The 19,129-nt window shown below is 36.6% G+C and overlaps 1 protein-coding gene across 6 annotated transcripts in view; it reads left to right on the forward strand.

The window, feature by feature from the left end:
- AHI1 (Abelson helper integration site 1) overlaps positions 1–19,129 on the forward strand; it is a 209,248-nt gene that overhangs the window by 88,894 nt on the left and 101,225 nt on the right. For 5 of the 6 annotated variants that reach the window (XM_077776050.1, XM_077776052.1, XM_077776053.1 and 2 more), the window contains exon 20: positions 3,155–3,272. In XM_077776050.1, the coding sequence (XP_077632176.1) occupies positions 3,155–3,272 (118 nt within the window). Of the gene's footprint in view, positions 1–3,154; positions 3,273–9,346; positions 9,497–19,129 lie in introns of those variants that run through there. The other variant, XM_077776054.1, reaches the window with a different exon arrangement.

Raw genomic sequence — 19,129 nt, forward strand, 5'->3', positions numbered from 1 at the left:
AACTAGCCTAGAAATCACAGGAACTCAGCTACTTTAGTTTATAGTATGAGAATGTTAAGATACCTGACTTCAGTTGCCTTGAATCTCACTGTGGCCCAAGTTGTCTCTTTCACTTGTTCTTTATTTTTATAACAGACATTCGATTTGCAACAGAATATTTCCAGGGTATTAGAATTTTTTTTTTTTTTTTTTTTTTTTTTTTTACNGCGTTATTGTCCCAAGGTAATGGAAAAAAAAATAGACAGCCTTCTGGAGGAAGAAGAGGGACAAATTTGCAAACATAAGTGTATAGACCATATTATCATCTTTCAGGTTATAATTTAAAAGCAATCTGAAGTATCTCCACAGCTTGAAATTTTAAGAACAATTCTGCATGTAAATGTACCATATAATCTAAAATCAGCTAAAATGATTAGGTTTGTAAATATATATGAAAATGAGTGTTATGTATCTCCCAAAGGTTTCATAGTTTAGCTAATCACGAAAAAGGAAATTAATTGTTAGCTTGTTTAGTGTTGTGCACTTAATTTGAGGTCAGAGTAATGACTTTTTTAATATGAAAATTAACCTCCTCCTAGAGAATTAGTATTTGCATATTTTGCACAAAGCTGCTTATATTCAGAAAGAGTAAGCAAAAGCATTTTTGTGATTAACTTGGCAGAAGTTCAGGTGATATGTTTTCCTTTTTTCTATTACGAATTTCATTAAATTTTTATGCTTTTAGTTCTCCCCAGTTTGGAGTTATTAAACTGACTTTGGCAGACTGTGGTTTTTCATGAAGCAAGCAGAAAAGTGTGTTGTGAAAAGAGGGTAGATTTGTGTAGGGTAGACTATCTTAGCCAACCTTTCTGTTGTTGTAAAACTATTAAGCAATTCTTTTCCACAGCATGTATTTCAAAAATAGATATTGCTTCACTCTAGTTAATGAAGTTCACTCTATTATTATTTTTCTCCCCTTAAGTAAAGTAGTGAATAGATAAAGGCTAGCTTTGAAAATACTTGGAGTGCTAATTTCAAGTCACTACAATAATTAACACCTATCCAAAATCTTAGAAATCTGCTGTATGTTGCCACTTACCACCTCATAGGTATTAGTCTGTAAAGAAATGTGTTGAGAAAGAAGACAATTTTTAAAAAGCTTAGGAAGAATGCGCGAAGTCTCTCTGTTTGAACAGAGACATTGAAGTATCCTATTCTAGGTTCCCCAGTGTTCTTTTTGGTTTTAGCACAAGTAAATATTTGAAGAGGAAGACTAAAAAGCCTGTAATATGCGTATATGTGTGTATGTCTGTGTGTGTGTATCTGTGTGTGTGTGTGTGTGTGTGTCCCAGCATACACTTTTTCCTTTGGACCAGATTTCAAAATGCATTGTTTGACATGTAGGAAAAAACTTTTAAGAACACAGAAGTAAAACTGAAAATGATTCTAAAAAGAGAAGTGGATTAAATAGTTAAGTGATAAATATATATCACTGTATATAGTATTTCCATTTAAAAGCAAAGGACTGTGAAAAATTTACTGCATCATTATACTAAATTACATATTCCTAATTACTCTTACTTCTAGTGATGTTAGTAATTAGTATAGCGCTTTATGGCTTCCCTTTGCCAACATACTCCATTTCATCTATTTTTTTCTTTAATATGTTATTTAGTGCTTTATGTTTCACATATGTGAATAGCACTTTATAATACCAGTTCATCTTTATTGCCTCTCCAGCACATTCCCATTGAAGCATGCATACTATTTTTATTATCTTCACTTAAAGATGTGAATAAAACTCAAAAAATGTGAGATGATTTCATTGGCACTTTTAGGTATTGTATTAATGTAAATAGTCACCGTTAATGTTGCTCAGTGTTTAATCATGGCTCCTGATAGAATTTTTAAAGCTGGGTAATTTTTTTTAGCACCAATGTGGTATTTGACCTCATCTATTTTGAAAAATATTTTTGTTTTTTATAAAATTACAACAGTTTACAAACTTCAAAGCTATACTATCATATGGTCTTAATTAATGGACTTTTTTTTTTTTTTTACCAAATATGTAAAAACCCTTTGCTTTAGAAGAAAAGCTTAACCTAAGATATACCATTTACTATCACTATTTGAAAGAAGAGAAGCATTTACAAACAATATATGAATGATGAGTCAGATAAAGGACATGTAGTAACCACAATCCACTGCTATGTAGAACATCAAAAGGGAATTTTTTAATGCTAATACAGTAGTAGTCCTCTGCGTGATTTCGATTATTTTTTAAAAAGAGTGAGAGGAGGCAGCTATTTTCATATATTAGTATTGATATGCCATAAACTATCATTTAACAGTTTAGCAATTCACAGATTATGTTTTACAATAAATGAGAAATTCAATCTTTGAAAATTTTCAGAATTAGATCACATTTTATCATGATTTCTGAAAATGAAGTTATTTCAAAAAATAATAAAGGTATAATGATTTACTAATAACAAACAAGAGATTAGATCATTGCTGAAATTCATTATAAGTTACAAGATGAATTTACTAATATACCTTTAACACATTGGATGACCTGTTCTTTATTTTCCTGCAAAAGTTATTATTATAATGTTGTACTTGTTAACATTTCATTTTTAGAAGACCATTGTATTCAGACAGTGGAAACTATTCCACTTGGCCAGTTAGGTTACAGCTGTGCTACCTGTGTCACCATGATGTATGTAAACATGAATAATTATAGGTGTTTTCTGTGCAATCTCTGAAAAGGAAGTACCTGCTATTTCACAAAATGCTAAAGAAATGTGGCTGTGAAACATTTTAACTTCCTTAATTGAGAATTAAATGGGCGGTGTCATTTTTAATTTTTGCATGTCTTTGCATAACTTTTAAGACCACTCTAAGTTATTAATAAAGTCAATTCCATGATAAGCACGTTTGTTTTAGTAAGGCAGATTTACTTTCATATAGTTCTGCTTTCATTACCACTGTATTCCTTCCTTAATAAAAGCTACTCTGTTTTGTAAACTTTAAAAACTAAGCATATAAATCATTACCACTTGTTTTGACCTACCTTGTGTCCTGGTTTGCATTGTAAGCAAATATTTCTCATCCAGTTTTGCATCAGTAACCCAGGAAATTACACTTTGGTTCTGATTTGCCTTTCCTATTACAGGTCAACAAAAATCTCTCGTTGACTTCAACGCCAGCCTCCTCACAGCCATCTAAACTAAAGCAGTCAGACATGCTGGCCACTCATCAGATTCTCCATCAGTTTGGTTTCACTCAGACCGGTGAGCCCCTTTTCCTATTTTGAGTATTCTTTTAAATGTTTCAATTTTTTTTTTTATAGAATGTCATTTATTTCACTTCAGAAATACAGTTCATAGCATTGTAATGGTCACTTCTCATATTTGAATTATATTCTAGCATCTTTTTTTCTTTAAAATCACTGAAGTTATTTCAGAAGCAAATTTGAACCTGGCAACTTTATAATAGTAGATAACTCTCAAGCTTGTTTTACTGAACAGAAAATAATTTTAAAGTAGCAACAACACATGTGCATTTTAAACATGTGTAATATTAAATCTGATTCAGTTTCCCTTGGATTAAAGAACCATAGTTGATGGATAATCCCATTTTATAATTTCAAGGAAATCCAAGGTAGAATACATTTGGGAAGAAACAGGATATAAAAATCTACATAAATCACTGAGTTGAAATGAACTGTACAGTTGCAAATTTTTAGACTAATGTTTTAAATTTATTTGAATAAGATTTTCAAAGGATGTCAAAGTATCAAGGTGAAAAATGTATATTTTGAGTAATTAAAGGTGACTATTTCTGTTCATTAAACTCTTTTGACAGTATATTTTCTACTCTTTTAGGAAGATGAGATAGTTGGGAATAATAAAATGATTATCTTTGACAAAGAGATTATAATAAGAAACTTGAGCTTGAAAAGATTAACATAATATATTTATAAATTCAGGGACAATACTACTTTTGTACTTTAAAAGTATTTGGAGTTTACATATGTAAGCTGTTTTAATATTGTTGCATTTTAATATTGCTGTATGAGTTACACATTACAGTACGACCATACTTGAATGAACAATTCTTATAATCAGTCCTGGCTGTGCCTTTTATTACTCTTATTATATGAGAACTTTAAGTCTTCATTTGAAAAGTGGAAGTAATGTTTACATTAGATATTGTTGAAGTTCAAATCACACAGCATGTGAAAACATTTTGTAAGCATCAGGTACCATATGAATATAACATACTTATTAATGCTAGCTATGAAAATACTTTTAATTCTAATTGCGAATCACTATAAGTTAACTCAAACCTTAGAAATTTTAAGTTTCTAGTGTTTCAGATGTGTGCCAGAAATTGGAACAATGGCATTGGTCATTCTTAGACACAATAAAGGGCACACCAAGTACCACCCCTTTAGACTCTTAATCTTTACACCCTAAGAAGATTGTTAGTTTGCCCTCAAATCATGTCATTTTAATGACTAGGAGAGAAAGAACCTGTCTCTACCACTTGGTTCCTGTCATCGAGATGCTTCAGAATCAGAGGTGTAGAATGTAGAAGTCTGGTTTAGGTAATCATATATTAATTAAAATTCATTCAAGTAGTGTTAGCCAACAAAGTGAAGATGATAGATATAGACTTCTTCCCTTTTCCATAAAGGGAAAAAAATAAGGATAGATAGGAAGCCTTTTGAAATGGGAACAAGGATTACCCCTGAGACAAATAAAAAGGGAAGGCCAGATATGATAAAGGCAAGACTTTCAGACTTTACCGTTATACATAGGATTTGGTCCATTTACCTTCAGCTTTCCATGGCCTTGAGTGTAACATTTATATCATTCTTGTCTCTGTGTATACACTATCTTAAAAACATTACCATTAAACCGTATGATAGATGGTAACACTGCTCACTTGATTGTTTCAGTTATTAATATACCTGACCTCATTTTAAGGCATAGCCTTCCTATAAAATTTGTTGAGATATTACTATATGGAAAAATTATAAAAGCATAATATGTAGTCCATTGCAAAATGGCCAAATTAATCCATTTTGTTCATTAAGAAGTCTGTCTGTGTGGGGAAAAAATTATGCAGTAAGAAATAGATGAACTTGTTTCCACATCTGGCTCCATTTCTAAATGACTGTAGAATCTCAAGAATTTTTTTTAGGCCTCAGTTTTCTCATCCCTACAGATAAATGAGATAAATGAGGGCTCTGGAGTTAGTGAGTTTCTGTCTTAAAAATTCTATGATTCTATCCAGTATTCAAATGAGCTTTAAAAAGGGATAGTTAAGTGTTCTCTATTAGAATCTAAAATATAGGACTACAAAAACAAATGTAGATAGAAAGTTTAAAAATAAAAATTATACTTGAAAGCCTATGTAAATATTCAAGTCATATCTGTAGACATTTGGCTTTGTACAGTATAAAGAAAAGCTTCTTAACACACAGTTGATCAGGATGGGCTCTTTAGCCGTCATGCTAGAAGGGTGAAGAGCACAGGTTGGTTTGATTTATGTTCTATATGAGTTTCAGTGCTGGAAGGCTAGACTCCAAAGCAGGTTTATGGTCTGTAGTAACTTCTGTTAATCCTTATTCAGGGTAAGTTCTAGGTAATGGAGACTACAACTTTTTCTTCATTGGTTTGCATTCCTCAGAGTTTCTAGAACAGTACCTTTTTTCATTCTACAAGCATTGTAAGTGACTCTATTGTTGAAATCCTATCTTTTTTTATTTTTTTAATTTTTCTTAAATAGTTTATTGTCAAGTTGGTTTCCGTATAACACCCAGTGCTCATCCCAACAAGTGCCCTCCTCCATGCCCATCACACCCCTTCCCCTCCCCCCCACCCCATCTGCCCTTAGTTTGTTCTCAGCATTTAAGAGTCTCTCGTGGTTTGCCTCCCTCCCTCTCCCCCACTATTTTTCCCCTTCTCCTCCCCCATGGTCCTCCGTTAAGTTCCTCCTAATCTACCTATATGTGTAATCGTATGGTATCTGTCCTTCTCTGCCTGACTTATTTCGCTCAGCATAACACCCTCAAGTTCCATCCACATTGCTACACATGGCCAGATTTCGTTCTTTCTCATTGCCATGTAGTATTCCATCATATAGATAAACCACATCTTCTTGATCCATTCATCAGCTGATGGACACTTAGGCTCTTTCCATGTTTTGGCTATTGTTGAGAGTGCTACTATCCTCTCCTAAATGGACTAAATATTATGGTCTCCACCCTCAAGCAGCTTACAGTCTGACTGGAAAGAGTAATGAGCTTGGAACAAATTATGTCCACATGAGATAGATTATAAAATCACAGTGTAAGCAAAGTGGGACTGGAATAGAGATAGCAACTAAGAGTTTTCTCAGATTTTCTGTGTCCAAGTAGAACTTACGCCATAAACCCCTCCTTCCACCTCCACTTTCCCTCCTGCACACACACCAAGGCTTCCCAGTCCCAGCACTCCAGCCACATTCACCCAGTTGTTTAGGTAAAACTAGAAGCAAAATTTTAGTCGATTTTGTCCCCACCACTTCCCTACACCTCCACTCTTGTTTCTTAGCTTATTCTCCCCAGAGCAACATGATTCTTTGAAAAATGAATTTGACCATGTTACTTCCCTGCTTAAACCTCTTAAATGACTTCCTGTCACAATTAGAATGATTCCCAGAGTCCCTACCCTGTCTTATAAAACCTTGCAGGATCATGCCTCTGTCTTCATGTTGGCCTCTTCAGCTGCCGGGGGCTTAGGGGCCATTCCAGGCGAGACAAGAAGCAAATGACCAGACCTGTGCTTTAAGGACAGCTTCGCTTGGCTAGAGGGGTTGACTCTTAGTTAGCTGGAAGAAATGCTGAGGTGAATGTGCTTAAGAAGAACTGAATCTGCGAAGGTAGATGGGGGTCAAATTGTGTCCTACTGAGGAGTTCCTATTTTATTTTCTGTGTAAAATAGAGCTATCCAAAGGTAGGAATATGAAAGAGATACGATAAAATGTGTTTTTAAAAAACACATCTGGTAACTGAGTGATGGATGGGTCAGACAGGAAATAAAGCTGGATACAACTTTTTTTTAAATGTTTTTTATTTTTGAGAGAGCATAAGTGGGGGAGGGGCAAAGAGAGAGGGAGACACAGAATCAGAAGCAGGCTCCAGGCTCTGAGCTGTCAGTACAGTCTGATGCAGGGCATGAACCCACAAACTGTGAGATCATGACCTGAGCCAAAGTCAGACACTCAACCAACTGAGACATCCAGGCGCTCAAAGCTGGATACAACTCGTAAGAGATCCTTATTTCAAGAAGTACTTGTTAGATTATTACTCTAGGTTCTTAGTTAAAAAGTAATAAATCAGCCAGTTCTGTTAATTATGTTAAAATTAAAACTACAAATCTCTCCCCCCCAAAAAAAAATATCTCCCCGAATAACTTTTATAAGAAAGAAAAGTTTATCATTTTATTTGTCAATTATACTCTATTAAAGCTGGGGGGAACAAAACAAAATTATAATTTTAACATTTTACGTTAAACTGTAGGTTATAGCTCATCATGCCTCACCATGTAGAGAACATGTTATACTACATCTCAGAAGTGTCTCCGTACTTCTTTAGTATAACGAAGAAAATCTCTAAAACAATAAGAGTAACTTGTGTTTGTAAAAAAAAAAAAAAAATTATGAAGTGCTTTCATAGACGTTCTCGTTTGATCTGCAATAAAACTTTCTTAGAAGTAGGGAAACATGACAATCATGGGGCATGAAATCATTCTGGAGCATGCAGGTCGTCTAAACTTTTGGTTCTTAGCCCCCTTTACAGTGAAAATGAGAGGCAGAGAGGCTGGCTTGACAGAGTCCGTGTGGCTGGTAGTGTCTTAAAGCAAGATCTCGTATGCCTAGCTCATTCCCTCTCATCCTACCATACCATACTGCCTAGTCCCAGAGGAAGGCACGTGTGTAGGAGGCGGAGTGGACTGCCTGCTCAAGGCCATCCGAGAGGCTGTCCCTGGAGCCACTCCTTCATTCTGGCCCATTGACCTCCCACTCTGCCACGTGGTCCCGCTGGCTGCAGGTGTTCTCTTTTGTTACCAGCTTTGGAGGCCTGTCATCTACGGTAGAGTAATAACCTGAACAGTACTAACTCTGCTAAAACTGAGGTGAAAAGATGGTATTGCCTGAGGATTGATGAACTTCTATTTTGCTTTGACCTTTAAATATAATTCTGTGTTTGCTAGTTAATTGGATTATTTTTTAGTTCCAGTGATACTGTAAGTCTCCAGTCATATCAAGGGGATCTCTGCAGAGAAATTTTGTTCTGTGATAGTTTGTCTGAATCCCAGATCCCATTCAGCCATCTGAAGAGTCCTTATTATGGAAGTAAATTTTTAAATGTGGATAATGCAGTAAAAAATAGAATTAGCAGGAAGGAAGTGCTTATTCTACTGGCAGTGGGGTAGTTGTATCATCTTTGCATGTTTATATTTGAAAGGCAGCATGTTTCATTTTTATGTACTTAGTGTATTTTTTTAAGTGTATTTATTTTGAGAGAGAGAGAGAGAGTACAAGCTTGGGAGGGTGCAGGGAGAGGGAGAACGACAAGGGGAGAGAAAGAATCTCAAGAAGCAGGCTCCACACTGTCAGCACAGAGCCCGATGTGGGGCTCAGACTCATAAACCATGAGATCATGTCTTGAGCCAAAATCAGGAGTCAAATGCTCAACCTACTGAGCCACCCAGCCATCCTTTATTAGTGTGTCTTTTCAGAACATTGCTCTATGTTAAATTTACTTCATATTCAATAGGTAAGTTGAGTTATACAAACTATGAGTCATTTTATTAATATGTGTTTACTAATAAAACCTTTATACCGTCTCTTTTCATTGTGGACTTGGAGTTTGATGGGGAAGACAGAGTGTGACATGGTTTTTAAAAACAGTAGCTCTGTCTGCTGTGTATTTTGGTTGCACTTTCCAGTAGCCCATATAAACATATATTAAACTTTACAGACAACCATTTAGTATAAGTTTTTATCATATCCTAAACAGGCAAAGTATCTGATTTAGACATAATCATAAAGTGATTCAGATGACTCCAGTATTGGTTAAGAGATATCAGGTTAACTTTTGTTCATCTACATGTTTAATTTTAGAAGAACTGGATTTTTCCATTGATTTTGCATGTCTTTGACAAGTATACACTTATTCCCTTGACCAGCTTTTAAAATTAGGAGCCACTTTCCAGTTAAAATTAGTTTTTATTGTTTTCAAGATTTCAGTATTTCTTAAGGTTTTAATGTTTTGTTAAGATAATACCACTGAAATCTAAATGAATCCTAGGGGGAGGAGGAGCAAGATGGCGGAGAAGAAGGGAGCTCCATGCATTTCGCTTGCACCCACTTCTCAAACAGAGAAGGCCTGAAGTCATAGGACACTGAGCCACAGGAGTTTGGGAAGAGAAAGAGACAAAATACTGGGAAGGAAACCTCATAAGTGTGAGTGCAAACTGGGGAAGATAAAAGCGGCAGGGACCCGGAGATTCGGAGGGAGGGGAGGGAGCCCAGTTTGCGTGCAGCTGCAGTGAGTGATGCGCTGCGGTGCAGCTGCAGTGAGTGATGCGCTGCGGTGAGCCCTGGTGAGCCTCGGGAGTTGAGGGGAAAGGAAAAAGAAGCTGAAACTGCTCATAGAACCATCCCTGGAGAAGAGAAAAACCTTGGCTTGGAAAGTGTTTTTTAGTTCTGGCTGGAGTGCTGACTTTGAAATAGGTCCCCCCGGTCCCAGAGGGCGCCAGGAAAAACTGCTCTGCTGCGCTCTCGGCACCATCCCTGGTGGCGCCTGCGGGCCTGAGGCTGCGTTCCCCAGGATTGACCCCCTGGAACACAGAGGCAGCGGGCCTAGGCTGAGTTCCTCGGGAGCAGAAGCATCGGATCCCAGGCTGTACCACCGCTTAACCCTGGCAGATCTGAGACTGCGACCCTTCNCACTTCCGTCATCCCCCACTCAACCCCCTGCAGCAGGGACACAGCGACCTGTGGGACTGTGTTTTGGGGGGTATAAAAAATCACGGACTGGGACCTGGAAACAAGGCGGGGCATGGAGCATAGAACTCAACCCACCTTGGCTACATCCGCAGCACAGGGAGATCGGACGCAAAGAAGTGATTTGCAATGCCTGGTTGAGAAGGAACTGGAGTGACGCCATTTTTCTCCCCACAACCAGCAAGGCGGGGCCTCAGGGAGTGGCCAGAGGAACACAGTGGAGGCTAGACCTGCCTACACCAAATCACGTCTATCCCCACCAGAGAGCTTTTCTTTTTTTTAACCTGAGCCTGGGGCAAGACCAACATGGATGCACACCCATGATTAATCCTAGGTAATTCTTTCTATTCAGATATAATCTCCCTTTTCTCATTCATAACCCTCCACTCTGCTGCTCAGGGCACTCTGGTCACTGGTTGGCTTAAATAGTCACAATTAATCCATTCTCTAGATATACACTCTACACCTCCACCGCTACCTTTTTCTCTCTCTCTGGAGTAATCAGACTATATAGTTTCTCAGAGTACATCTTCGTTCCTTTTTCATCGCAACTAAACATATTCTACGATTTCTCCCTCTGAATCAAGCCTCTTAGTCTGTCTGCCTGGTCATTTCATTTCCAGTTTCGCATCCTCCCCGCCCTGTCATTTCTTTCTTTGTATATGCTCTTCCATCAGCACTGCATACACCCGACTCTTTATTTGTAGCTGGGAATTCTGGTTTTATGCCTTTAGGCTGTCCTTTGTCTTTTGGGTTTTTCCTTTTTCTTTTCTTTTTTCAATTTTTTATTTTTATTATTTGTCTTCCTTCCTTCCTCTTTTTTTTCTTTTTTGTATTGTTTTGTTTTTTGTCCCTTCCTTTTTTTCTTTTTCCCTTTCAGTTTGCGTGTTTATTGGACGTGTCTGTGCATTTGTGTACCTTTGTTCCCTGTGTGGTTGTCTGTTTTCTTTTCCAGGGCTACCTCAAGAAACAAGCCAAAATACACATGGTAGAGAATCCCAAATACCACTACGTGTAGGGAAACAAAATAACCAAAATCTCAACAAGAGAAACCAAGAGACACCATTCAAAGAACACTTCCTGAATGGACAGACCCTGGACAGTCAAAAAGCCCTCTTTAATACAGCAGCACCTGTAGAAACAGAGTGCATAACAAGCTTTTAAAATTAACAAGAGATAGAAAGCTAACCAAAGTGATGAAATGGAAGAACTCTCCTCCGAAGAAATTCCAGGAAACAATGACAGCTAAAGAACTGCTCAAAACAGATATAAGCAACATAACTGAACAAGATTTTAGAAAAATAGTCATAAAATTAATCACTGGTCTTGAAAAAAGTATGGAAGACATCAGAGAAACTATTGCTACAAGGACTATGGAGCTTAAAAATAGTTGTAATGAATTAAAAAATGCTATAAGTGAGATAGATAATAAAATGAAGACATCCAATGTATGGATCGAAGAGGCAGAAATGAGAATAAGTGATTTAGAAGACACAATTGCAGAAAAAGAGGAAGCTGAGAAAAAGAGAGATAAACTGATCCAGGAACATGAAAGAAGAGTTTGAGAGCTCAACAATACAATCAAACAGAACAATATCTGTATCATAGGAATCCCATAAGAAGAAGAGAGAAAGAAAGGTGCTGAAGGAGTCCTTGAACAAATTATAGCAGAGAACTTCTCTAACCTGGGGAGGGAAGTAGACGTTGAAACTCAAGAGGCACAGAGAACTCATCTAGATGTAACTTGAATCGATTTTCTCCATGACATATCATAGTGAAGCTGACAAAATATAAGGACAAAGAGAGAATCCTGAAAGCAGCTAGAGATAAAAGGGCCCTAACATACAAAGGGAAACCTATTCACCTATCGCATGAATCCCACAAAGGACACAATGACTCTAAACCCATATATTTCAATAGTAACACTGAATGTAAATGGGCTGAGTGCTCCCATTAAAAGACATAGGGTAGCAGAATGGATAAAAACACAAAATCCATCTATTTGCTGTTTATAAGAAACTCATTTTAGACTGAAGGACACCTTCAGATTGAAAGTAAGGGGATGGAGAAATATATATCATGCTACTGGAGGTCAAAAGAAAGCTGGAGTAGCTATACTTATATCAGACAAACTGGACTTTAAAGACAGTAACAAGGGATGAAGGGCATTATATAATAATTATAGGGTCTAACCATCAAGAACTAACGTTATCAGTATCTATGCACCAAATATGGAAGCACCTAAATACATAAAACAATCACAAACAGAAACAGTCTTATGGATAAGAATGTGCTAATACGGGACTTTAATACTCCACTTACAGCAATGAATAGATCAACTAGACAGAAAATCACTAAAGACACAATGGACTTGAATGACACATTGGACCAGATGGATCTGACAGATATATTTAGAACTCTACATCCTGAGGCCATGGAATTCACTTTCTTCTCAAGTGTGCATGGCACATTCTCCAAGATCACATACTGGGACANTACTGGTAGAACTGGACAGTAACATGCAGAAGAATGGAACTCACATTTTCTCACACCATGCACAAAAATAAACTCAAAATCGATAAATGACCTGAATATGAGACAGGAAACCATCAAAACCCTAGAAGAGAAAGCAGGAAAAAACCGCCTTTACCTCAACCGCAGCAATTTCTTACTTGACACATCCCCAAAGGCAAGGGAATCAAGAGCAAAAATGAACTACTGGGACCTCATCAAGATAAAAAGCTTCTGCACAGCAAGGGAAACAGTCAATAAAACTAATAGGCAGCCGACAAAATGGGAAAAGATAGTTGCAAATGACATGTCAGATAAAGGGCTAGTATCCAAAATCTATAAGGAACTCATCAAACTCCACACCCAAAAAACAAATAATCCAGTGAAGAAATGGGCAGAAGACATGAACACTTCTCCAAAGAGGACATCCAGATGGCCAACAGATGCATGAAACAATGCTCAGTGTCCCTCATCATCAGGGAAATACAATACACATCAAAAGCACACTGAGATACCACCTCCGGTCAGAGTGGCTAAAATGAACAAATCAGGAGACTCTAGATGCTGACGACGATGTGGAGAAATGGGTACCCTCCTACACTGTTGGTGGGAATATAAGCTGGTGCAGCCCCTCTGGAAAACAGTATGGAGGTTCCTCAAAAAATTAACCATAGAACTCCCCTATGATCCAGCAGTAGCACTGCTAGGAATTTACCCAAGGGATACAGCGGTGCTGAGGCATAGGGGCACATGTACCCCAGTGTTCATAGCAGCACTCTCAACAACACCCAAAACATGGAAAGAGCCTAAGTGTCCATCAACTGATGAATGGATCAAGAAGATGTGGTTTTATCTATACGATGGAATACTACATGGCAATGAGAAAGAATGAACTCTGGCCACGTGTAGCAACATGGATGGACCTTGAGGGTGTTATGCTGAGCGAAATAAGTCAGGCAGAGAAGGACAAATACCTTATGTTTGCACATATAGGTGGATTAGGAGGAAGTTAATGGAGGATGAAGTGGGAGAAGAAGGTGGAAAATAGTTGGGGAGAGGGAGGGAGGCAAACCATGGGAGACTCTTGAATGCTGAGAACAAAATGAGGGCTGAGGGAGGGTGGGGGAGAGGGGAGTGATGGGCATGGAGGAGGGCACTTGTTGGGTTGAGCACTGGGTGTTATATGGAAACCAACTTGAAAATAAACTAAGGAAGAAAAAATAAATAGAATAATATATTTCCATTATCCTAAAAAAATTAATTAAAATCTAAAAAAAAATAGAATCTAGTTTTTCTGATATAAAAATAAAATTCTGGCCCTAGTTTCACCAGAGATTCTGTAATATTATATAAGCCATCGTAGAAGGTAGATTACATCCAACTTGTATTTCAGAGGAAGGGAAAGAAAATATGTTGGCAAAAATTGAGAGTTACAAGGACTCTGATGGTAGAAGGGGGTTTCCATTTTAAGGAAGGTTAAATGAGCTTCAAAGAACTCTCTCATATTATCAGAATTGGCAGTTTTCTCATGGTGTTACTTAACAAACTTTAAACTGTTAATTGAAAAGTATGTTTTATTGAATTTTGATAACAGACTTGCAGAATTCCAAGATTTCAATTTGGGTGGTGGGATGAGTGAGAGGAATGAATTCATCACAGATAAAGATGTCTGCAGAATTAACTGATTTTCTATTGACACATGTCCTTAAATGTGCTTTATGTTATAAAAAGAATGAAAATCTTTTTATTATGAGTTCTTTTTAATTTTTTAAAGTTTATTTTTGAGAGAGAGAGCAAGCAAGTACGAGTGGGGGAGGGGTAGAGCGAGAAGGAGAGAGAATTCCAAGCAGGCTCTGTGTCTGTGCTGTCTGTGCAGAGTCTGATGCAGGGCTCAACATAATGAACCGTGAGATCATGACCTGAGCCGAAATCAAGAGTTGGATGCTTAATTGACTGGGCTACCCAGGCACCCCTATTATGCAGTTTTTAAAAGCGACAGTTTGTTTTCCAAAACAACTAGTTTTCTAAATTCAGTGCTTATGCCTTATGTGCAAAAAGCACTGGGCCTGGGATCAGAAGTCCATGGGAGTTGGGCCCAAGCCCTAATTGTGCCATTGCCCATCCGTTCTCTTGGGTAACTGCCTTTATCTCTCCAGGTGTATTGTCTCGGTTTTCTACTTCATATGAATTTTCTACTTCATTGTGAGGTTCAGAAAAATATTTTTAATACTTTGAAATCCATAAGAAACTAAGAGTAAACAATATGAGATTTTAGAGGAGATTCTTTTGATTTTGTTTGTTTGTTTGGAATTATGCAATTTGTATTTGTGGCCAAAAGAATGGAAGAAATCTTACTTCAAGACATGATTTAATAGAATGTGTTAAGTGATGATTATAGAAAAAAGAGCATGTCAGAGAGGCAAATAATGGTTATAGACTTTTTAGAAGCATGCCAAAAAAGACATTAAGATGAAGTAATTATAAGAAGAAAGTTTTCAAATGAGCATCTCAAACTTAAATAATCCCCTGGAACGCACTTAACTTGAAACTTTGGCTTTTTTTCAAAAGTGAGTACAAGTCAGCATAAAACCCTGGAGGTGTGGGACTATGTTCATATTTGGATTTTTCTAGACACTGAGCAAATGACCTTGTTTTCATGAATATTTTTTTCTTTAATGCATCACTATTTTATATTCACCTTTCACAAAGAATGAAATTTTATTTTTTAGATTTTTTTGTTGTTACTTGTAATTGGATTCTCTAAAATTGATGTTTGACTGGTACATTAGGGAATTAAGGTGCCATTTTAGTAACCAATATCATTATTTTACTAAGTAATTCTCCAGTCGTCCAAGTTAATCCCTTTGTTAAAGAATAAAATTTATCCGTACTTGTAATAGAAGCCCTTATATTTCCTGAATAATAAATATCATTTGAATTAGTAAAACGTTAAGTGTGTTGATAACAAAGTTAGAATCTATGTATTTATCATTTTCTAATTTAAAATTTGTTTTATCCACTCTAGTGAATACTAATGTACTTATGAGTGGGTCTTCATTCACATGGATATGTATTTCATAGTAATATCCCCATTGAGTTACTAAATTTTTCCTAATGCCCTCTGAAGAGAGAATATGAATGCAAATATTTCTCCTTATTTAAATCTGTTGAGAGGGGAAGGGGACTGATGGGCATGGGGGAGGGCACGTGTTGGGATGAGCACTGAGTGTTATATATAAACCAACTTGACAATAAACTATATAAGAAAAAATAAAATAATATATATATGTATATATATATATATATGTTGATTTGAATGAGCTTAAATTTGTCCACTATATACTATCCAATTATTTTCTAAGAAGCTATTTTATGTGGTATTTATATTGTGCATATGGTTTCAACCTTAGAATTTTCAACCTTTTCCCCCATCTGTTAAAAATAGAAAACTTTAGGGGTGCCTGGGTGGCTCAGTCGGTTAAGCATCCAACTTCAGCTCAGGTCATGATCTCAGTTTGTGAGTTCGAGCCCTGCGTCGGGCTCTGTGCTAACAGCTCAGAGCCTGTATCCTGCTTCAGATTCTGTGTCTCCTTCTCTCTCTGCTCCTCCTCTGCTTCTGCTCTGTCTCTCTCTCTTTCTCAAAAATAAAAATGTTAAAAAAAAAGAACAGAAAACTTTAAGCTTTTATTTTTTTAACTCGTGTCTGTGTGTGTGTGTATGTGTGTGTGTGTTTTGTTTAAAGCCTATTAAATTTAGTTGTTGAAGTATATTGTAGCATTTACCCAGTGGATTAACTTTAAAGGTGAAATAATTATATTAACATTCACTGAAAAATAAAAAGAAAGCAACTGTAAGCCATTAAGTATAAGAAATTAAAATGAGGGGTGCTTGGGTGGCTCAGCCTGTTAAGCGTCTGACTTCAGGTCATGATTCCACAGTTCATGGGTTTGAGCCCTGCGTCAGGCTCTGTGCTCAGAGCCTGGAGCCTGCTTCTAATTCTGTGTCTCTTTCTCTCTCTGCCCCTCCCCTCTGTCTCTTGAAAATAAATAAACATTAACAATTTTTTTATTAAAATGAGATTCTATTGATTTAATAAATATGAGAACTCCATAATTTAATCCTAATGCAGCCAAAATACATGCCAGACCTTTGAATTTGCATTTTATAGATATTCTGATGTTCATCTTTTACAAAACTTCCCAATTGATGTATTACCAACTTTTTTGTTTCTTTTATATCTTGAAGATTTATAGAAGATACTTGCATATAGCATCCTTTTTTAAAAGATAACTTTTAAAAAAGTTAAAACAAGACAAAGTTAAACAGACCTATAGTATATAGATGGCTCTGAAATATGAAATCTAATTTCAGAAAAGATACTCAGCCTCAAGTTTGTATAGCAAGGTATATATAAACTAACCACTTTGGTCATATTTGTGACACACATGTAATCATTGCCATGCATGAGCTTTAATTTCCTGAAAAAAAGCTTCTGTATTATATTCTTTTGTCTCATTTTGGATGACAGTGTTAATTAACCATTTTTCCAGTAGAAACTGTGGACCCATCTTTGACTCCTTATCCTTTCCTTTGACTAGTTAGGCTCAGAGCCCCCTCTTGATTCTAAATCTTTCTTAATTCACCAACTGTCCTTCTGATCTTGATAATTTCTTTCTTGTCCTGTTTGTTCCTTTTTTTCTAGTGTCAGAATTTTGTGGGTGTCATTTCATCTTCCTAATTCTAAATAAAGCTCTTTTCTCTGAACTGATGTTTTTCCACTGTGCTCAGTTTTTTCATGTGTTTATGTATCCTATATTTTTGTTTCATGCCAGTGCCTTTTCCTGTATATCTGATGATCGTTGGTATTTGTCTTTTTTTTTTTTAATGAAGAACTGGGTACAAATAGGGTATCCTTCTGTTGTGTAAATAGCTCTATAATCTTGCTATTTTGTTCACTTTAGCAGAAAGTCTCTTGAAGACTTTGAATATATGACTAAGACATATTAACTGATAGCTTATATTTAGGGCAAGCAAACAAGATAAATGAGTCCACTTCTCAGGCTGTCAGACTCATTGCCAGAATGAGAATAAGTGGGACAGTAGTGTTCACTATAGAAGCCTTCACCCTTCCAAAGTGGTGTGTTCAATAATATCTTTAGCCACAATTCCACTGGTTTATTTTTTTATTTTTTAATCTTTTTTGTTTATGGTTAATGCTCGGCAGCATCCATTTTATGTGGGATCTGCAGACTGTTTGGCCTAAATGGTTTACATATGAACCTTCAATTATTTCTCCTGGGTTTGTTTTGCCCCCTACCAAATGTGCTGTTTCTGTGTTCACAGGCTCTGAGTTTTGTTGTCAGATAATTCTGTGTCTACTGCAGCCCACCATAATGTTTTCAGACAGATGTTCCTCATCACTTTTAATCTTCTATAAATTTATTGAATTTTATCACCTGTTTTTTTCAAGCTCATCAGTGACTTTCATGTTGTTCATACCAGTGATCAACCCTTTTTATGTTCCTTGACCTACCGGCAGCACTTGACACATTCGATCACTTCATACACTGGTTTCTGGGACACCACATTCTCCATTTAACTTTTATCTCATTAGCCACTACTCTTCATTCTCTTTTGCTAATTCTTCCTCTCTTCTTCCATCTTATCAGATGGTTTCACTGCAGTCTGATCCTCTTGTATTTCCAGTATTTATGCTCATTTCCATGGTGATCTCTTGACTAAATAAAACTTACATACCAGTGTCTTATCTTCAGCCCAGACCGCTTTTCTGAACTCTAGACCTGCACAGTCCAGTACAGCAGCCTCTAGCCTCATGTAGCCATTTCATACTTAAAATATAGCTAGGGTGACTTGGGAACTAAGTTTTTTATTCTATTTTATTTCAATTTAAATTGAAATAGGCACATATGGGGGACCTAGGTGGCTCAGTCAGTTGTCCATCCAGCTCTTGATTTTGGCTCAGGTCATGATCTCATAGTTTGTGAGTTCAAACCTACATTGGGCTTTGTGCTAACAGTGCATGGAGCCTGGTTGGTATTTTGTCTCCCTCTCTCTCTGCCCCTCCCCAGTGTGCTCTCCCTGTCTCTCTCAAAATAAAAAAAAATAAACTTGAAATAAATAAATAAATAAATAAATAAATAAGTAGGCACATATGGCCAATAGCTATTATGTTGGGCAGTTGAAACTTCCAAAATCTACTTCTGTGTAAATCTTCATTATCTGACACCAGACAAATTGGTGTGACAATATAAAAAATAGATTACCACTTTTTGAAATATACGTAATTCTTTTAATATTAAAACCTCCTTGAATATAATGTTGAAAATTTTGTGGTATTTTATCATCAGGATTGTAGAAATGTTATTAATAAGCATTATTGATATTAATTTGAATAGGGGGTTTACAAGCTTCTCCCTTCTCATATTTTAAATCAATACATGATATTTTGTTTGCACTTAGCCGAGGAGTCAGAGACACCAAATTTAGATCCAGATTTTGTTAGTTATCCTATGACCTGCAGTAAGTTATTTCATCCTAGTGACTTGTCATTTGA

Source organism: Crocuta crocuta, unplaced genomic scaffold (genome assembly GCF_008692635.1).
Source record: "Crocuta crocuta isolate KB4526 unplaced genomic scaffold, BGI_CrCroc_1.0 scaffold25, whole genome shotgun sequence".
In the NCBI taxonomy this organism is placed as follows: Eukaryota; Metazoa; Chordata; class Mammalia; order Carnivora; family Hyaenidae; genus Crocuta; species Crocuta crocuta.